At 27.8% G+C, this 17929-nt stretch overlaps 1 protein-coding gene across 1 annotated transcript in view; it reads right to left on the bottom strand.

Annotated features, from left to right (window-relative positions):
* Positions 1-1405: 1405 nt before the first annotated feature.
* Positions 1406-17929, bottom strand: part of LOC136985788 (histidine--tRNA ligase, cytoplasmic-like) — a 41642-nt gene continuing 25118 nt past the window's right edge. The window contains exons 10-14 of the mRNA XM_067283144.1: positions 15409-15481; positions 14656-14822; positions 10854-10976; positions 6135-6281; positions 1406-1625 (exon numbers count right to left, since the gene is read on the bottom strand). Coding sequence (XP_067139245.1) covers positions 1566-1625; positions 6135-6281; positions 10854-10976; positions 14656-14822; positions 15409-15481 — 570 coding nt within the window. The 3' untranslated portion in view covers positions 1406-1565. The remainder of the gene's footprint in view (positions 1626-6134; positions 6282-10853; positions 10977-14655; positions 14823-15408; positions 15482-17929) is intronic.

The following is a 17929-nucleotide window of genomic DNA, read 5'->3' as shown; positions in this document are numbered from 1 at the left end:
TAATAGTAACAAATATATCGTGCATGAGCGAAGCCAGCAAAAGCACGTTACAAATTAGTAGGTCAATATGAGAACGATGGACCATAAATACATATATACGAGTAAATAAGATTTTAAAAAAAGCTTTATTTTGTGTGATCGTATCTGCTCGAACTATGGATTTTTCGTCAGGCACGCCAATCGTTACTGCAATCAATTCATTGAAGCATTGTCAGTTTCAAAAATGTCGTCGCGAACTCGAATTTGATTTACTATTTTACGCTAAAATTCGGTGGCGAACAATAACTTCTAGATTTATGTTTTCTAAGGCATATAACAATGAAATTAAACGAACTAAATCAAAAACTTCAAGGTAAAAATAAATTGAATACAGACTGTTATAAAAGCGTTCATATTGAAAATCAAGCTTTAGGAAAGTCAATTGAGGTCAAATAATGTTATCCATTTCACGCTATTAAATGACTTTAATAGTGACCATAAAGATTTTTTCGAAATATGCAAGCGAAGTCACAAAATTTGCCAAAGGATTTCCAAGATAGATTCTCAAATGTGCAAAAGTATACGGAAATTTTCAAAATATTCTTAAGTCCATTTAATGTTGATGCAATTAGCATATTCAAATTTACAAATGGAATTAATAGACCTCCCAACGACATATTACTAGTAAAATCGGATAAAAGTTAACGTAGAAACTAGCGCCGCCCTCTGAAGCCAAAGTAAGTAGGTGCCGTCATGACAGTCTAAGGCAGTGATTTTCAAACTGGTGTCTTGCGAGATCATAGGTGTGCCGCGAAAATTTTTGAGTTATTAAATAAATTATTTTCGAAAGAAACCCAAACAATAATAAATGTACATGTCAAAATTAAAACCTCTTTAAATTGATTATACGAGTGTTTCATTGTTAAATAAATAAATGTATACATATTTATTCGTATACATATTAAAAATATATATTCGTACGCAAAATTATATGTGCATAACATTGGATTATTTCATTAAAAATGAAATTGTCTTTAAATCAAAAATGTATCTATAATTGTCCATATTTGTTTCAAATTATTTTAACTTAGTTATAGTAGGTTTTGGACAGGGTTCTAAAGGCAATTATCATGCCATTTTTAAAAGAAAATTAAGACTTAATTGCTTTTCTTATGTAAATGAAAATTATTAATTTAAATAACTATTGTTGTAACCTGTAGCTATTTTAAGAAACAACAATACTGTATTGTTTTATTTAATTCACAAAAATTATAGACAAAAAAGAATAAAGTTAAGCAGCAAGTAATATCACAACAGAATGTTTACAAACAACTTCAAATCCTTTGTGCCATCTAAGGACACCATAAATGATATATAGAGCTCTTGAATACTGGAAAAAAATCTAAACATTTTAACAAAACTTGAAAACATAATACTTCAGTTTATTAAATTCATTCTTCATTCATTTCTATCTACATAATTTTATCTTACTGTTCAAAATATTACAAAAGTATTTAATTTTATATATAATTTAATAAGAAGACAACTTTTTAAAATCATACAACATAAACAATATCACAAAGAACTCATTTATTATTTAGATGAAGCTTAAGTTCTTCTATCAATCTTTCTCTTGAAATTTCAACCTAATTTATAAAAATTTAATTATTATCTATTTTAATGTAATGTAATTTACATAATATTTGAATTATTTTTATTAATTAGTATACAGTAATTCTCCTATTTACATTATTAATCGGTTCCACAAAAACAGCATGTAAATAAAAATCACATAAATGGAACCAATGAAAGCTGTTTAAAATAGTAATCTGCTTCATACTCTCAAATACAGTATTTACCCTTATTGGGGAAGAAAAGTTTTAATTCAAGTTTTTTTAAGTATACTGTACATCTATATAAGAGGTCACTGATAGTAAAAAAACACACTTTTAGATGTAACTATCATTTATTTCCATAAAGCTGATACTTAAAATGTAAAAATTTTTCAACTGCATTAATGTAAATTTCTGTAAATGGAAAGCACATAAATGGAGGAATTACTGTATTTTATTTATACTTAAAATTATGCACTATGCATACATCACTAATGATATATTGTAATTTCTCAGCAGAATCTCTGCTAGTTTGAAATTCTGATTATTATATATATTTAAACAAGTTGATATGAATGTAGCTTTATTTATTCATTAGTTGTCATCTATGATTTATATTTACCATCAAAAATCTCAAATTTAAACAGTGAATTTCATAAAATGAAAACAAAATTTATAGTTAACCAATAATAAAAATTTTAATGTGATCAAGAAAGCTTTTAGAAATGATACTACTAGGGATTGCAATCCAGCAGTGTTTTCAATCCAGCTGGATTTTTGCTGGATTGAAATCATTCCAGCTGGATCCAGCGCGGATGTATTTTTGGTGCAATAAAGTGTTATCTGTCTATCTAGAACTCTACTAATACACTTATTTGGAAAGAACACCTCTTACGGTATACTCTGCTTCAAGACTCAAGTTCTTGAATTCAAGAAACCCTTTTACATCTATATCTAAGGACTCAACTAGTTTGTGAGCCTTACTCGAATGTTTCCCAAGAAAATGCTATCCGGATCTTTGTAACTTTGGAACACCCACTTTACAATCGTTGCAAGAACTTTTGGACAACTAAATGAAATGAACTATGCTAGTCAACAATCGACATCTCCTGGCATATATTAATTTGCAGTGCAGAATGCACCATACTATGCACTGCCTTTCTACGACAACCATTCCAAGTGTTCTCTGTATTACGGCATCTCACAATGCCATCGCCATACGGCCACGTGCATTCAATATATCACCATCTGTACTACGTATCCTGGAATTATAATACGTACAGTAATCTAGCGCTATTCATACTTGGCTCATTAACTTTCTTTGGTTGTCATGCTTTAATTTTTTTTTTTTAGGTTAAGTTTAATTTATTTTTAATTTAACTATTCTTAATGTAATATTGTATCATCTTATCCTAAAGTCTAGTTGGAATGAAATGTCTACTGGAAATACCCTATATTGTAACCTTGCCTTCTGGCAGGGTACCCAAACCTCATGCCACTACCATGTATCGTAACAATCTTCACCATCTATTCTACTCTGTCCATCTGTAAACAAATACCAGCAATTCAATCTGTCTTTTTGTATAAATTATGCCTTATGTAACTACTCACTCTCATCTTCTGTAATTCCATTACTTATTACAACTCATGTAACAACTATGGTACAACCATTTCATCTAGGTGTTAATTCTTTCTTTATATTTATATACCATAAATACTGTAAAAATGTTACACTCAGCTATGTTTTGACGGTGCGTTAATAAAAATTGAATGAATGAATGAATGTCTATCTATCTATCCAGCAATTTATGTTTTTTTTAAAGAAATAAAACATTTTTAAAAAATACATAAGAAGCTTTTATTATTTAGACTGGTCACTATAAATCAGTAAAACTTCTTACACATTTAGGTAGAAAAATTAACTTTGGTGGTTCGGTTTAACACTTGAGATAGAGATAGTTAACTTTAAATGTTTAGTTAGATTATAATTATAATGTAATCTTTAAGTTAAATAATAGCAAAGGTTCTTACTAATTAATTTGTATTAACATATTATAATAATGTAAAGACGGATAATCAGTGGCTAAGTGGCTATCAGTCTTACCAATTTTCTTATATAGGCTCTACATATCGGTCTGTAGTTATTTATAAGTATATAAAAAACTATGTACTGGAAGTAGAATAAGTTAAATAAACTACGCCTTTATCAATCCAGCAAAATTTAATAAAATAATAACGTTTTCAATTGTTTTTAACGATCTTCCTCGGTTACAAAAAAAATAGAACATAAAATGTGTTCGGAATAAATATAAAAATTAACGGAAAACTCCCAAAGGGACAAAATATAGATAAATAAACAAAATAAATAGCGGAAAAAAAATATATATATAAGATATAACAACGAAACCAGCATTTGTCCGTTAATAACATTAATTAATGTAAAAGGATCTCCACATGGTAGACAATGAGTCCGCATCTCTATGGTTTATACAACCAGTTGTCGTGTGCGCCTTGCAGATTTCCAATCTCTCAAGATGTTTGACCGTTTGCCTATTCGTCGTTGTTTTTATAATTGCCTCTTGATTCCATTGAACGTTAACATCCTTCTGTCTTGCATATGATGCCAGCGCAGTGTTATCAAGGTTCTTACTGATTGTATATTTGTGCTCTTGAGCCTTTGTTTTAAACTGCTCATTGTTACACCCACATAAACAAGCTTGGAATTGAAACATTGGTTGTGTAAAGGCACCGAATACATACCCGTTGTTGAATTCCGATCCTCTTTCTTTTTATCGTTTCTTAAAAGTTTGAAAACAGTGGGATTACGTCGATATACAATACGAAAATTATTAGACCTGGCAGTACATGTATGTATCTTGTTTAAAAATGGAATGTAATTAAGCACTATTCTTTTTACATTTATTCCCAACACATTTTACGTTCTATAGTTAAAGTTGTATTCTTTTGTAACTGAGGAAGATCATTAAAAGCGATTGAATACGTTATTATTTTATTAAATTTTGCTGGATTGATTAAGGTATAGTTTATTTATAAGTAATTTAATTATTAGTGTTAGTAAAGTAGTGAGAAAGTAATTAGTAGCAGTCTAGTAGTTAGCAAAGCGACAACGCGACGACTTGGACTTTTGTGCCATTATTTAGAAAGTTAATTGAGTATTTGCGGATCCAGCAGGCCGAAGAATGCGCTGGATCCAGCAATTGCAATCCCTAGATACTACATATTTTGTGTATGTTTTTAGATGACAAATAGTTTTTCAAGAAAATCAAAATAGAGAAAAGACATTTATTTGGGAAATCTTTGATTTTGACACAAGAAAATTATAAAATCAACAAATTGATATATTACTGTAATTTCATGCAGATAATCTGCAGGTTACTTATTTTTAAAAGTCAATTTGAAAGCAAATGTCAGTTATCTGCTGTTTTTAATTAGAACTCATACCCAAGTTTTCTTTGTCTAAACTTACCAATAGTACAGGAGCTTGATTATGTGCAAAGGATTTTTCATACTAAAGATTTTTTAATCAACCATCACAATTTTTCTTGAAACATCAAAGACATATATATTTCACCTTTAGTTCTCTCCCATTTATTTTCTGTACATCAATCTATACTTTAATTGAAATTATTGGACATTTGAAATTAAACTTGTGTGAAAGCTGTCATGTTTTTGTTTATTTTGCCTCTCTATATATAATTCTCAGAAAACTATGGTCAGTCCCCAAGTTACAATACACTGTATTTATAATGGTCAAAACTAGTATATTAAAAAATTATTGTCAAGTCCTAACCAAGAGCCACACTCACCGATATTGGCATGGTATAACAATTAAACATATATTGTATAACAATAACTTGTAAGTTTATTCATATTTAACGGCAACTCACATTTGGGCCATTAGCTCTCAAAAAGCAAAACTAAAACAAGCTTTCTTTGGAGATACTTGATCAAATATCATCAGATTAATTTCAATTTTATAACAACATTAAAATAAATTAATAATAAATTAAATAAAGAAAAATTGCAATTAAAAACCATTTCTTTGGCAAAAATAAGTTGTTGTATGTGATTTTAAGAAAAATTAACAATAAAAAATAAAATCAATTCTACACAAAATTAAAATACTTCTTCAGTATGATTTTTGATTCACTTCAAACATTGTCATCTCTAACATTTTTCTGTAAATGTGTGTGTTAATTAATAATTGTGGTATTATTAATAATTGATTAAAAATACCATATTTATATTCAGAATCCAATTTTAGTTTCATATTAAGTTCAAGCAATAATCAAGTAATTGGCAAATTCAAGTTTGGGCAATCAGACCCAAAAAATTTCTTGGAGTTGCGAGTCAGTCACATTAAAAATTTCTTGGAATGTAAAAATTTAATAATAAATTGAATTTACTGGAAATTCATTTGAAAATAATGAAAACCAAAACAATTCATAAATTCTAATTATATTGTAATATTTAATATTGTTTAAATAATATTCTAAATTATAAATTTATTGAAAAACAAACCTCCTTTCTAGTATGAATATGTCGTAATTTTAGAAAACCTCTCTGCAATTCATTTTCTCCAATAATAATCATCCAAGGCACATTATGTTCTTCACAATACTGAACTTGATGCATAAATTTTGGATTTTCTTTATAAGATTGTTCTGTCTAAATAACAAAAGGAAAGTAAATAACTGTGTGAATCAGTGATTAAAAATGCATTGAATACAATCAATAATTTCAATTTAACAAAGCAAAAAATACTAGATATAAATTAATTTTATTAAGATGAAAGAATTTCATTAATTTGAATTATTTATAGAATGTTCACTTTAACATTTATGTAGTGCAAGAGAGATTTTTCTAGCATAGCATGAGTATATGCATATGGTGCATTAGTTACAGTATAATAAATTAAAATTAATTCATTCATCGTACTTCACTGCAATATGCATGTTTTCCAAATGTGAGAACAAGATAGAAATAGTTTAATTAAAAGAAAACTACTAAGGGAGGGTGCCTTGTACAATCTGTCTACATAACAGTTTAAAATGATTTTTAAAAAAATGAAAAATAGAACAAAGGAGTTTGATTTAGGAAAACATAAAAGAAAGATTCTCCCAGTGACAAAAAGTTTTCTGACTGATAAGAAGTTTCCTCCCAAAAACATTTAAATTGAGGGAGAATTGGAGATAACAAAAGTGGAAGGTAAAGCTCAGAGCTGATAGCACTAGGATCTCTGATACTTGGCAAGCCTACTGATGAGAGAGAGAGATAGAGATGAGAGAGAGAGAGAGAGAGAGAGAGAGAGATATTATACTCTTCTGGGAAAGATGCTCAGGTAGAAGTGAGGTGGAATTCATAGTGTAGAGATTCTCAAGGAGATATCCAATTCCTGAAAATCATCCTGGATTGCCCAGAGCATTAGTGTATTACATGTTACACGTCATGATGTACTAAGTGCTGTATATTCTGTATAAATAAATTGTACATACAGAACTAACATGAGTATAGAGGTGTATTTCCATGAACCTGCATACAAACATTTCAAAGCTATGCTTACTCAGCTAATCAGCTTGAAGAGGAAACTTTCATTTCATATACAGGGTGGGGCATAAGTAACACCTTTTTTAATTTCTATTAGTTTCTACTGCAAAAATTTATGTGTTTTAATTTTATATGAAATTATTTTAGATATATCTTATAATGTATCTTTTCTTTATTATTTAAATTTCCTTTTAAAAGAAAAAAAATTTATTTCAAAGAGTTATTATATTTCAGTCATTATTAATTATTATATATTTCAAGGAGTTATTCAAGGAGTTCAATTTATTTCAAGGAGTTATTTCAAAGGAATTTATAAAAGAAATTTATTTCAGACATTTGATATGGCCATGAGATTAACAAAGAAACAGAGAGTGAAAGCAGTTCAACTTTATTACCAGAATAATAAAAACGGTGCTAAAGCTGCTTGATTGTTATTAGCTGAATTTAACATTTTGCAGATTCAGAGCCAAAATATTACAAGCTTAGTTAGAAAATTTGAAACCACAGGAAGTGTAAGTGATGCTTGGAGATCAGGCAGGCCAGCTTCTGCAACAAGTGTAGAAAAGTCCAATGAACTACAAGAATCATTGTTGCATACTCCTCAAAAATCTAGTAGACATCTTTCTTCAGAGTTAGGTATCAGTAAAAGGAGTGTTTGCAGAATATTGAAGAAACTTAAGATGAGATCTTACATCCCACATGTGCTTCAAAGTTTATATGATGGAGATCAAGATAGGCTATTAGAGTTTCACCAGATCACCAGACTTTTCTTTTTGTGAGGTGTATTGAAGGATCAGGTTTATAGCCTCAAATCAAAAACAATTCCTGAATTAAAACAAGTAATTGCAGAGAAATTTTCTGTAATTACCATGGAAATGTGTCAAAGTTTGTAGAAGTGTTGCTAGTAGAGTTTAGCATTGTATTGAATATGAAGGGGAACATTTTGAGCAAGTTCATTAATATTAAATCATTATATTTTTGTTGTATTTTTTGTTATTGTATTTATGTAATTTTTGTTCAATAAAATTTAAGATTTTTTAAAATTTCAAAAGGGCATTACTTATGCTTCACCCTGTATATTAAATCATTTATTATTAATAGCTTGAAAAATAATTTTTTGACAAAAATGTCAAAACCTGTATCTTCATTGAGGTTACATATAACTTATATTGCTTAAATAATATAAAGTAATGAAACTTTTCTTATAGTAGCTCTCAGACTGAAGAAAATATAATACCTAGCAGTGCTCTTTACATTCTGTTATCTTCATGTCTGCATAAAGTTTTCAATTAGTGATGAAATAAGTTTAATAAAGTAATAGTGGTGGCAGCAATGCACAGCTATAATATTGCCATACAATGCTGCCAATACAAGTAAACATTAAAAAATATTTTCAAATTTCATATATTTTGGGGGTAAGCAACTATTTGTAATTATATTTTATAAAATCTAATATTAAACAAGCTACTACAAGCATGCAAAACGTTCAGATATAATGAGTTTTTGTGAAAAATATCAGCAAAATAAATCTTTTTTAAAATATAAATCTAGGATCTACATATGACAATTCTGAATGCAATATGTTGTTGATGTAAAGAAGTAGCACAGTCAGAATTCATGCATGGATCCAGATTGCAACATCAAAGTATGTAAGTCCACATGTGATGCAGCAAGATAAAGTAGACTGAAATAGACACAAATGTATTTAAAAATATTGACTAATGTTGCCATGATATTTACCAATTCAACTGCTATCTGCAACTGGTACAATATTCAGAGGATGATGCACAATGATTAGTCTGATGTAATGCTAAATTTCTACCAGATTGAAAAAATGCTTAAGCACATTGTGATTGTTGATATATGAAATACATGACACCAGGTGGTTTTACGCTAAATATCTGGTATGACATTTGAAGTGAGCATCATCTTGGTTCCATACTCATTCATGGCATCTTGACTGGTAACTGCTATCTTAATATACAACACCAGACAGTAGATGAATGGAGCAACTGCAACATATTTGGTACAGCACAATGTTATACCAGCTCATTTCCAGGTAGACATGCATCAGTAGCTCACAGAGATTTGACAACTGATGGATAGGACAATGTGGCCCTATTCCTCAGACTTGACTCTACTGCTTTTAAGTGATCTTTCAGGTCATCTAAAAGCATCAGTGTATGATATATGCTCAGCAGACAGAAGCGATATAGACAAGCAAAAGAGACAAATACAAAAGACTTGTAGACAGATGATGCCACTATTAGCAAGTCTATATCTTTATTGAATGAAAGTATATTTTTTGTTTGAACACAACTACAACTCATTTTGAATTTTGCATTTAAATCTTCTATTCCATTTAAATTTGAATGTAATTCTGTTCAAACTCAACTGCTCAACCTTTGGAAAAAAGTCATTTAATGTTGCAATATGGATGCCTGAGGATGATAGAATTGATTCCTGTTATGTGCTTGTATTTTTTTTGTAAGTTGTTGTTTCAAAATATCGCAATTTATCATCAGAATCAGAGTTTTCTTTCAACAAACCTCTTTGATGTGAAGTACTATTGGATTTTTTCTATAATTTTATATTGCTGCTGAACTCAGTCATTTTGAACATGCACTAAAGCAAAATAAAAGCTAACTTTTTATGCAATATTGGTTTTTATCTTTACATTCAGAGATTCTTTGTACATTAAGCTAAATCTTCTTAAAATGACTTCCTTCCATTATTGTTGCACTCAGGAGAGGTGGGAAAATTTACATATTGCCTTGGAATTACAATTTTCAAATCCCTGTTTTGAATGAATTAATTTATTTTACTGTAAACATGCTATGGAATAAGGATTGCATTATTAGTAATCAGGTAAAAAAATGCATCAATAAATATACTGATAATTTCATATATTTTTATTAATAAATTTGGTAAAAAAAAGTAGATAGATAAGTAATAATTTTTTAAAGTCAAATATTTATTTGTGTACACTTTCTTATATATTTATATATCAAAGATATAGAAGCAATCAATGTTTTAATTTAAATCATAAAATTAGTTTAATAAACACTTACAGCATATTAGTGATTTTATTTGACAAAATAGAATATATTTATTTGAATATGAGTGTAACATTGGCCACATTTTAACCATGACAACTAAAAAATTATAAGTTTTTCTATTCACTTTCTTTATTACTAGTATATTTACTTGTGTAGTAGTTTTTTGAAAGCCATATAAAAAATTTTAACATGTTCAATTTTTTAAGCAACAAAACTTTTGCTTTCCAAAATAGGTAAAAGGAAATTCAATTGGTCACAGAGCATTAAAGAGTGTTTAGTTGGCAACTCATTGGAGAGTTAGCAATTAAACAATCACTAGTGCACTAATTTTTGCATTTGCAGTCAAAATTTAAAAATTACTGGTAGCTTACCAATAAACTGGGTAATGCTTTAAAAATTTATCATTTTACTGGTAACAAAAAAGTAAATTTGCAACCTGTACAGTGGAACTAATGCACCAATGCACATTCTACTGGAAAAACTGGAAAGATCTCTTTTGTGCCAGGATAAATGTTAAAATGAATACCTAATATATTTTTTTTCCTAATAGAAAAGATATTCTAAAAATATATTATAAGAATTTAATTCAAACAAAATGAATATATTTTATAAATATAAAATCTAAAATAATTACCTTAATGTTGTTATCCCAAAGTTCTTTACAAATTTTCATTCTTTCTTGAAGCATATTTTTTTGGGCAGATGCAACATAAACATCTGCACATGTGTATGCTTTTCGAATATGTTGATTATTATACTAAAATTAAAACTGGTTAAAATTAGAAAGTCTATAGCATTTTCATTTTTCAAAATACAGTCAAACTTCAGGTTTCAAATGTCTTGGTTTTCAAACAATTCGGTTCACAAACAAACTTTTGAACCCCTACACTTGGCGGTTGCCTTACAATAACTCAGTTGCCAAACAAGCTGCTTGCAAGAGCTAGCCACAGATTAGAGCATCTCCCTATAATTCCTGTATTAAAGACAGTTGACAGCCTGACCAATCAACAACAGGACTACCAATTCAAAAATTAGTGGCACCAGATTGCCTGGCATCATTATACATCACAACTCAAACCATCAATGACTGTTATTCAAATTAGATTTCAATGCACATCTGGTAAGATAGTACTTTCATTTTTTGGTATGGACCACGATTGAATTTAAATGAAATTAATTAATGAAAACTATGTTATTGGGTTGTTCGGAAAGTAATTTCATTTTTTCCATAGAAAAATAAATGCAATATTCTTATAATAAATAAATATTTTATTGAATTATATATTGACCATTTTGGTCAAATACCTGTTGTCATTGTTTCTGGTAGTAGCATAATTTCACATTCATAAAAATTTTGATCGTTGTTTACAAAAAACTGATCCAAGTGATTTTTGACATTGTCATTTCAAGTAAATGTCTTACAGTTAAAAAAAATTTGTATAGACCAGAACAAGTAATAATCTGAGTGTGCCCGATCTGGCGAATATGGTTGGTGTGATAACACATCCCATCTAAGCTATAACGGTTTCTGATGAGTTACCAAACTTGTGTGAAATTTGGCATCATCATGGTAAAACACTACACTTTGTTTGTTGATCAATTCTGGCCTTTTCTGTTTGATTATATTACTCAATTTGTTTACTTGATGGCAGTACACTTTTGAATCAATTGTTAAATTGTCTGGTAAAAGCTCAAAAACAAATTTCTTTAAAATCTCACCACAGAGAGCATCTCTCTTTAATAATGTGTGGAACCCATTTATCGAGCTTTGAAACGAAACCAATTCATTTTAAGTAATAATAAATGGTTCAATTTAACAGATTTAATCTCGTAGTGATTTCACGTGTTGTTATACGGCAGATTGCTTCAATCAGTACCTTTATTTTGTTTTCACTGGCTTCGAATGGCCATCCAGAATGTGGTGTATCTTCGTTATTAAAATTGCCAGAACGCAATTTTGTAAACCAGTTTTGGCACTGTCTTTCTCTCAACATACCTTCTCCAAACATGTACCACAATTTTTTTCTTGTTTGAATGGCATTTTGATTTTTTAGTTATAAAATAGCAAAATATGCCGAAAATGATGCTTTCGATTTTCCATATTTGATGGGTCACCGAAAAAAAAACAATTGTACAGAATCAAACAAAATTTTTTCACAAATAAGCCTTAAAATGTCAGCTGTCGAAGTATATAATGAAAATGTGGTTTAAAATAAAATTGGCTGGTAAAAATACATCTAATTCTTCTAGTAATAAAAAAACCAAAATTACTTTCCGAACAACCCAATAATTGCATTCATGTAATATAAATGACATCCAAAGATTCATGTTTAAAGGCATTTAACTCAAATTAAATAACAAAAACTTATTAATAAAATATTGTTTATAATAATATTAATATTTATTAATACTAGGTAGCCAGTTAATTAAAACTCTGGTCTTTATACTCAAAATAAAACTAAAGCTAAAATTAAAATTGAAATCAATTAATTGAAACATAATATTTCAGAAAGTATGGATAAAATACTTGTAGCCTGTCTTGACTGATTTATTATATTTCATCTAGGAAGTCAGAGTTGAATCTCTATTTATAGCACTTGTTTGTAAAGTATTAGTTTTAGTTTCAGTTGGCATTGATGGAACACTACTTTTAATACATATATTGCAGAAATACAGCTAAAAAGTTAAGAAAATGCTTTGTTTGGGGGTCAGGAATGGATTAATTTATTTTATATTGTTTTTTAAGGGAAAATTTGTTTCAGATTTAAAACAAATCAGTTTTCAAGCAACTTTTAAGAATGAATTAAGTTCGAAAACTGAGTTTGACCGTAAATGAATTAATAAAATATCAAAATATAAGATTTTAAAAATTAAAAAAAAATAATCTTTTTTTTACAATGTGTTAAGAAGTTTCCAAACTATTATTAATTTTTTCCAAGATCCAAAAATAACAATTCAATGATATTTTTCTTGTCAAAGGAAGATTAATTTTATGAAAAATATATTGAAAAAAAAAAAAACAGATTGGCTAATGCACAGGCAATATCAATGTTCAATAATAATAATAATAATAATAATATCATTAACAATGATGATTGAATAAAGACACTCAAGATTTCAAAACAATTTAATAACAAAACTAAAATCTAACCACTGAAACAGAATAGTATATTTTTACTGATTCCATTATGTAACTTTTCCTTAAGTGTTTTATGTAGAATATCAAGCATTATTTTGCATTGAAGATCTCTATTTGGTGCTCTTTTCTATTATTTAAATGGCCTTTTAGGCTGTTAGTGTTAAAAATTCAACTCTAGTAATTACTATAAACTAAATTAAATTTTTTATAATAGAACACATTTGTAATGATTAATCAATGTACAAAGTTTGTGATTTAAGCTCAGAAATAGCATTGTTGTCAAACAACATGTACTTTTGTATTTTATTTTAACACAATCTATTTGATAATGAAAACTTTTTTATATTCATATTCATAAGACATGAATACAAATATAAAAAAGTATCATGTCTTTGGAAGTTTTTATTTTTATTTATTCATGTTTCACTGAATGTAATCAAAATAAGAACTACAACATTATTTTATATTTTTTAAGTAAATCATTGATAAAATCTGGATATATCATTCACTATTAGTTTTCCTTTTTTAAAATTACATTAAATTTCTTATTAAGAATTAAAAAAAAATCTTTAAGATTGTAAAAAGTAGTTTTTTTAAAATCCATCTTAAGAAATGAAGCAATAACAAATATGTCTACTCTAATAACCTTAAATAGCTTCGCAAAGTATAGTTATCCACAAACGTTTTCGGTTCCTTGGGACCTTCTTCAGATGAGTTTAGAACATAAGGTCACTCTCTACTCAGATCCCACCTGAAAAAGGTCCTAAGGGACCGAAAACGTTTGTGGATAACTACGCTTTGCGAAGCTATTTAAGGTTATTAGAGTAGACATATTTGTAGTTTTTTTAAATCAGAAACAACATTTTTTTGTTTTAAAAAAGCATTGCTTTTTATCTTTGGTTTTAAATAGTGTTTTAAAATATGTGAACTGTGTTTATGATTAATTTTGCAATGTTTAAATATTTAATAGTTTACTTTTGTAGAAAATACCTGAGTATTCTAGATATAGCATATACAGTATTCAGTGTGCCCAGACCTGCAATTCAGCACTGGGCTCCATGATACTTTTGTTGTACACATGTATTCACAGAAAAAAGTTCTGTTTTTTTGAGCAGTGCAGAATTAAGCTAATTTTGGTTTTTACCAAAATTAGCTTAATTCTGTATTATTCAAAGCATGTTGTTTTCTGTTGTCTAAAACAAACAATTCTGGAAACCACTTAACTAAATTAATATTCTATAGATAACAATTATATATAAATAATATATTAATATAAAATTTATAAATTTGCATTTACTTGTTCTGTAGCATCCATTATTGAAAATAATCGCTCTAAACCAATGCTAATGCCCACACAAGGAACATTGTTCGTGTTTGAATCCAGCGTAGCTATCAAATTATCATATCGTCCTCCTCCAGCAACACTTCCCACTGTAGTTTCATCTTCATTAATATAATTTTGTTCTAAACATAAATTAATAAATTAATTTTATAAAGTTAAATTTCTATAAAATAAAATTAATATAATTTGTAATATTTATAATGGCACATATTTTATATATTTGTAAATAAGACTTAATCAAATATATTTTGTTATTTTTCTTAAAGAAATTAGAAAGTATCAGTTAGGAAGAAAAATGAAACATGAAAAAATAACATTCTTTTATTATTTAATGAAGTGATAAAAATATTATTTACAGACATATGTATTTATTTAGTAAAAACTTGATTTTTACAAGAATATAGAAATCAAGAATGAATAGAATTTAAAATAATATAAAGTTCATAGTAACACAAAAATAATATAATTTTTATAATATGATTGATATTGTAAAAATTTAATGATAAATCAAAAATCTGATCAATTTTCTGTTTTATATTTATTAATTTACATAAATATTTGAATATTTAAAAAAAACCAATTAATTAGAAAAATATAAATAAATTATTTGAAATACTGTTTATATAAACATTTACATCTATAATTTATTTCTATTAATATAAAAAATAATTCAGTAAAAATAAAGAAAACAATTTTAGTCAATAATACCTGTAAGTATAGCTTCACATATAATTCCTGTATAGTAATCTAGACCTCTTGCTAAACTAAGATCAAATGATATCTAAGAGAATATTAAAATATTGTATATATGTACATATAATAAGTTTTTAAATATTTAAAATTATACAAAATTTCAAATAATTTAAATTCATTGAAAAAATATTATACATTTGACCAATAAACAAATTCTAAAAAATTGTACCATTAATTAATCATGTAGGTAATGTGGATAATCAGCCTGGATTATTTTTAATTTATTAATCTTAATTTTAACGATAATAATTATTGTGATTAACAAATTCATTTTCCCATGAATAAAAGTTTTTAATTTTAATTTTAAATGTAACCAATTTCTGAGGTCAAGGAATGAAATTTGAAATATAATATTAATAATATATATAAAATTTGAAATATAATAATATAATATTAAAATTTCTATTTTCTTTAAAGTATGCATAAATATCTCGTCTTTTTGCAGATTATAAATAGTATTAAAGTGTTAAATCTGAACTTGTATCATGATTTTTGGCTTCTCTAACAATTCCAAATTGCATCAATATTAATAAATTAATATTCATTCAAAAGCAAATTCTTTTTGTATTACCTAAACTTTATCTTTAAATTAGAAATTCACAAGATTCACTATAAATAGTACAAATTAGAATATTCTAGCAGATCATCTTTTTCTAGAGTTCTGCATAAATAATATTCTATATTCAACTTACTAATTTCCTCAAAACAATCTTTGAAAATGATTAACAATATCTACAGACAAACTAAATATTAATACATATTGCATTATTTTTTACTCAATAACTTCAAAATATAAATATTACTTCATTTTTTAACACAATTCATTTGTTTTTAATTTTTATTTAACATTTATTGTAGTTATAACATTTATTTTTATACTCACACTATACAATAAATAAATATTAAACTATACACCTGAAATTCAATTATTGTAATTTTCTAAAATCTGAAAAAAACATGTAATTTTCCATTCTGAATTTGTTCTAAATAGCTTTGAATAATCACAAAATGTATTGTTTGTTCATTAATTTAAGATTTGTATAGTAGTAAAAGTTTAATTTATATGATATATGACTATGACTAATTTTGGCTCTATGGAGGACTTAACACACATTATTGACGTAGTTGGAGTAATCATACAGAGTTCGGTAAACACAGGTTTCTTATAATGATGGTATGCATTTTGGACAGATTGTCTGTTCCTCTTCAGCTGTATTTGCTACAATACTCCTAAAAGTTAACTTATAGGAGAAAACGGAACATTTTCTGGCTCTTATCTAATGCAAAAGACAGGTCTGATGACAAGAAAGCATCAGGGGTGTACCACATTCCATTGCATGACGAACATTTTAATAGATGTATAATATACATCGGATCCATGTACAGATCACTTGAGGCTAGAATACGGGACCACAAATATGATATGTCCAAGAGGAAATATATAGTAACACTGCACTAGCCAGTATGCTACCAAACCCAGGGTTTCTCCTTGTTGTGATGAAGTTATTCTTTTACACAGAGCTTTCGACTGACACGACTTACATTTGTTGGAGGCTCTTGAAATTTATATAGGCGGGCATGAAGGGAGGTTGCATTAACTCTGACTATATTCTGGTTCCACAATTGTGGAAGTATTATTTACAATGCCACAAAGCATAACGATAATTTTTGACATCCTTTATATGTTAAAACATCTGGCTAACTTTTACAATGCCATATATTGTATTATTAATAATTTATTTATAGCTTTATTTAAAAAATAATTTATTTATATGTTGTAATACGTAACGATCTTTGTTTTGATCATCGTTTGAAACATTTAAAAAATTGGAACACAGCTATGTTCGAAAACTAAGGCTTTTCAAACAACAGAACTGTTTTTTTTTTTTTTTTTTTTTTTGTTTTTGCATTTTTTCCTGATGAGGGCCTCTGAAAGACGACTGAAAATGTTTGGAACATTAAAGATTATATGCTGGAATTAGCATTTAGGTGTTAGTGTTCTGTTTAGTATAGGAGATAGGACAAGTCAGCCAATAAAAATTTTTATAATATATATGTGCTTTTACCCTCATTCCTTTGTATAGGCTTAACAGTACAAAATTTTTGTATTTGCTGGAGGCTATGAGGATGGGAAATAAGGGCAGTTGTTAATTTTGATGCTTCTATAGCACTTTAGTAAGTTCCTTAGTGTCATACTGAGTAGAGTTAACTGCAAAACTGTGAGATGGCAAGAAAAAATAACAGTTTTACCACACAGTATAAAATTAAAGTAATCTTCTTTGTGAAACAGAACAGAAATTGACAGGCTTATGAAAATTTGGTGTCAGTGAGGCACTTGTTCACTACTGGCACAAAAAAAAAGAAGCTCTATGCAACACAAAGTCCAATGTGAGGGCATTTCATGATCCCAAGACAGGAAAGTATCCCCAATTTGAAAAAGAACTGTTATGGTATGTTGAAGAAACATGCAATGACA

Source organism: Centruroides vittatus, unplaced genomic scaffold (assembly GCF_030686945.1).
Source record: "Centruroides vittatus isolate TY-2023 unplaced genomic scaffold, ASM3068694v2 contig_979, whole genome shotgun sequence".
In the NCBI taxonomy this organism is placed as follows: domain Eukaryota; kingdom Metazoa; phylum Arthropoda; class Arachnida; order Scorpiones; family Buthidae; genus Centruroides; species Centruroides vittatus.
Note: the sequence above shows the minus strand (reverse complement) of the source record. Positions and strands in the feature narration are given on the sequence as shown.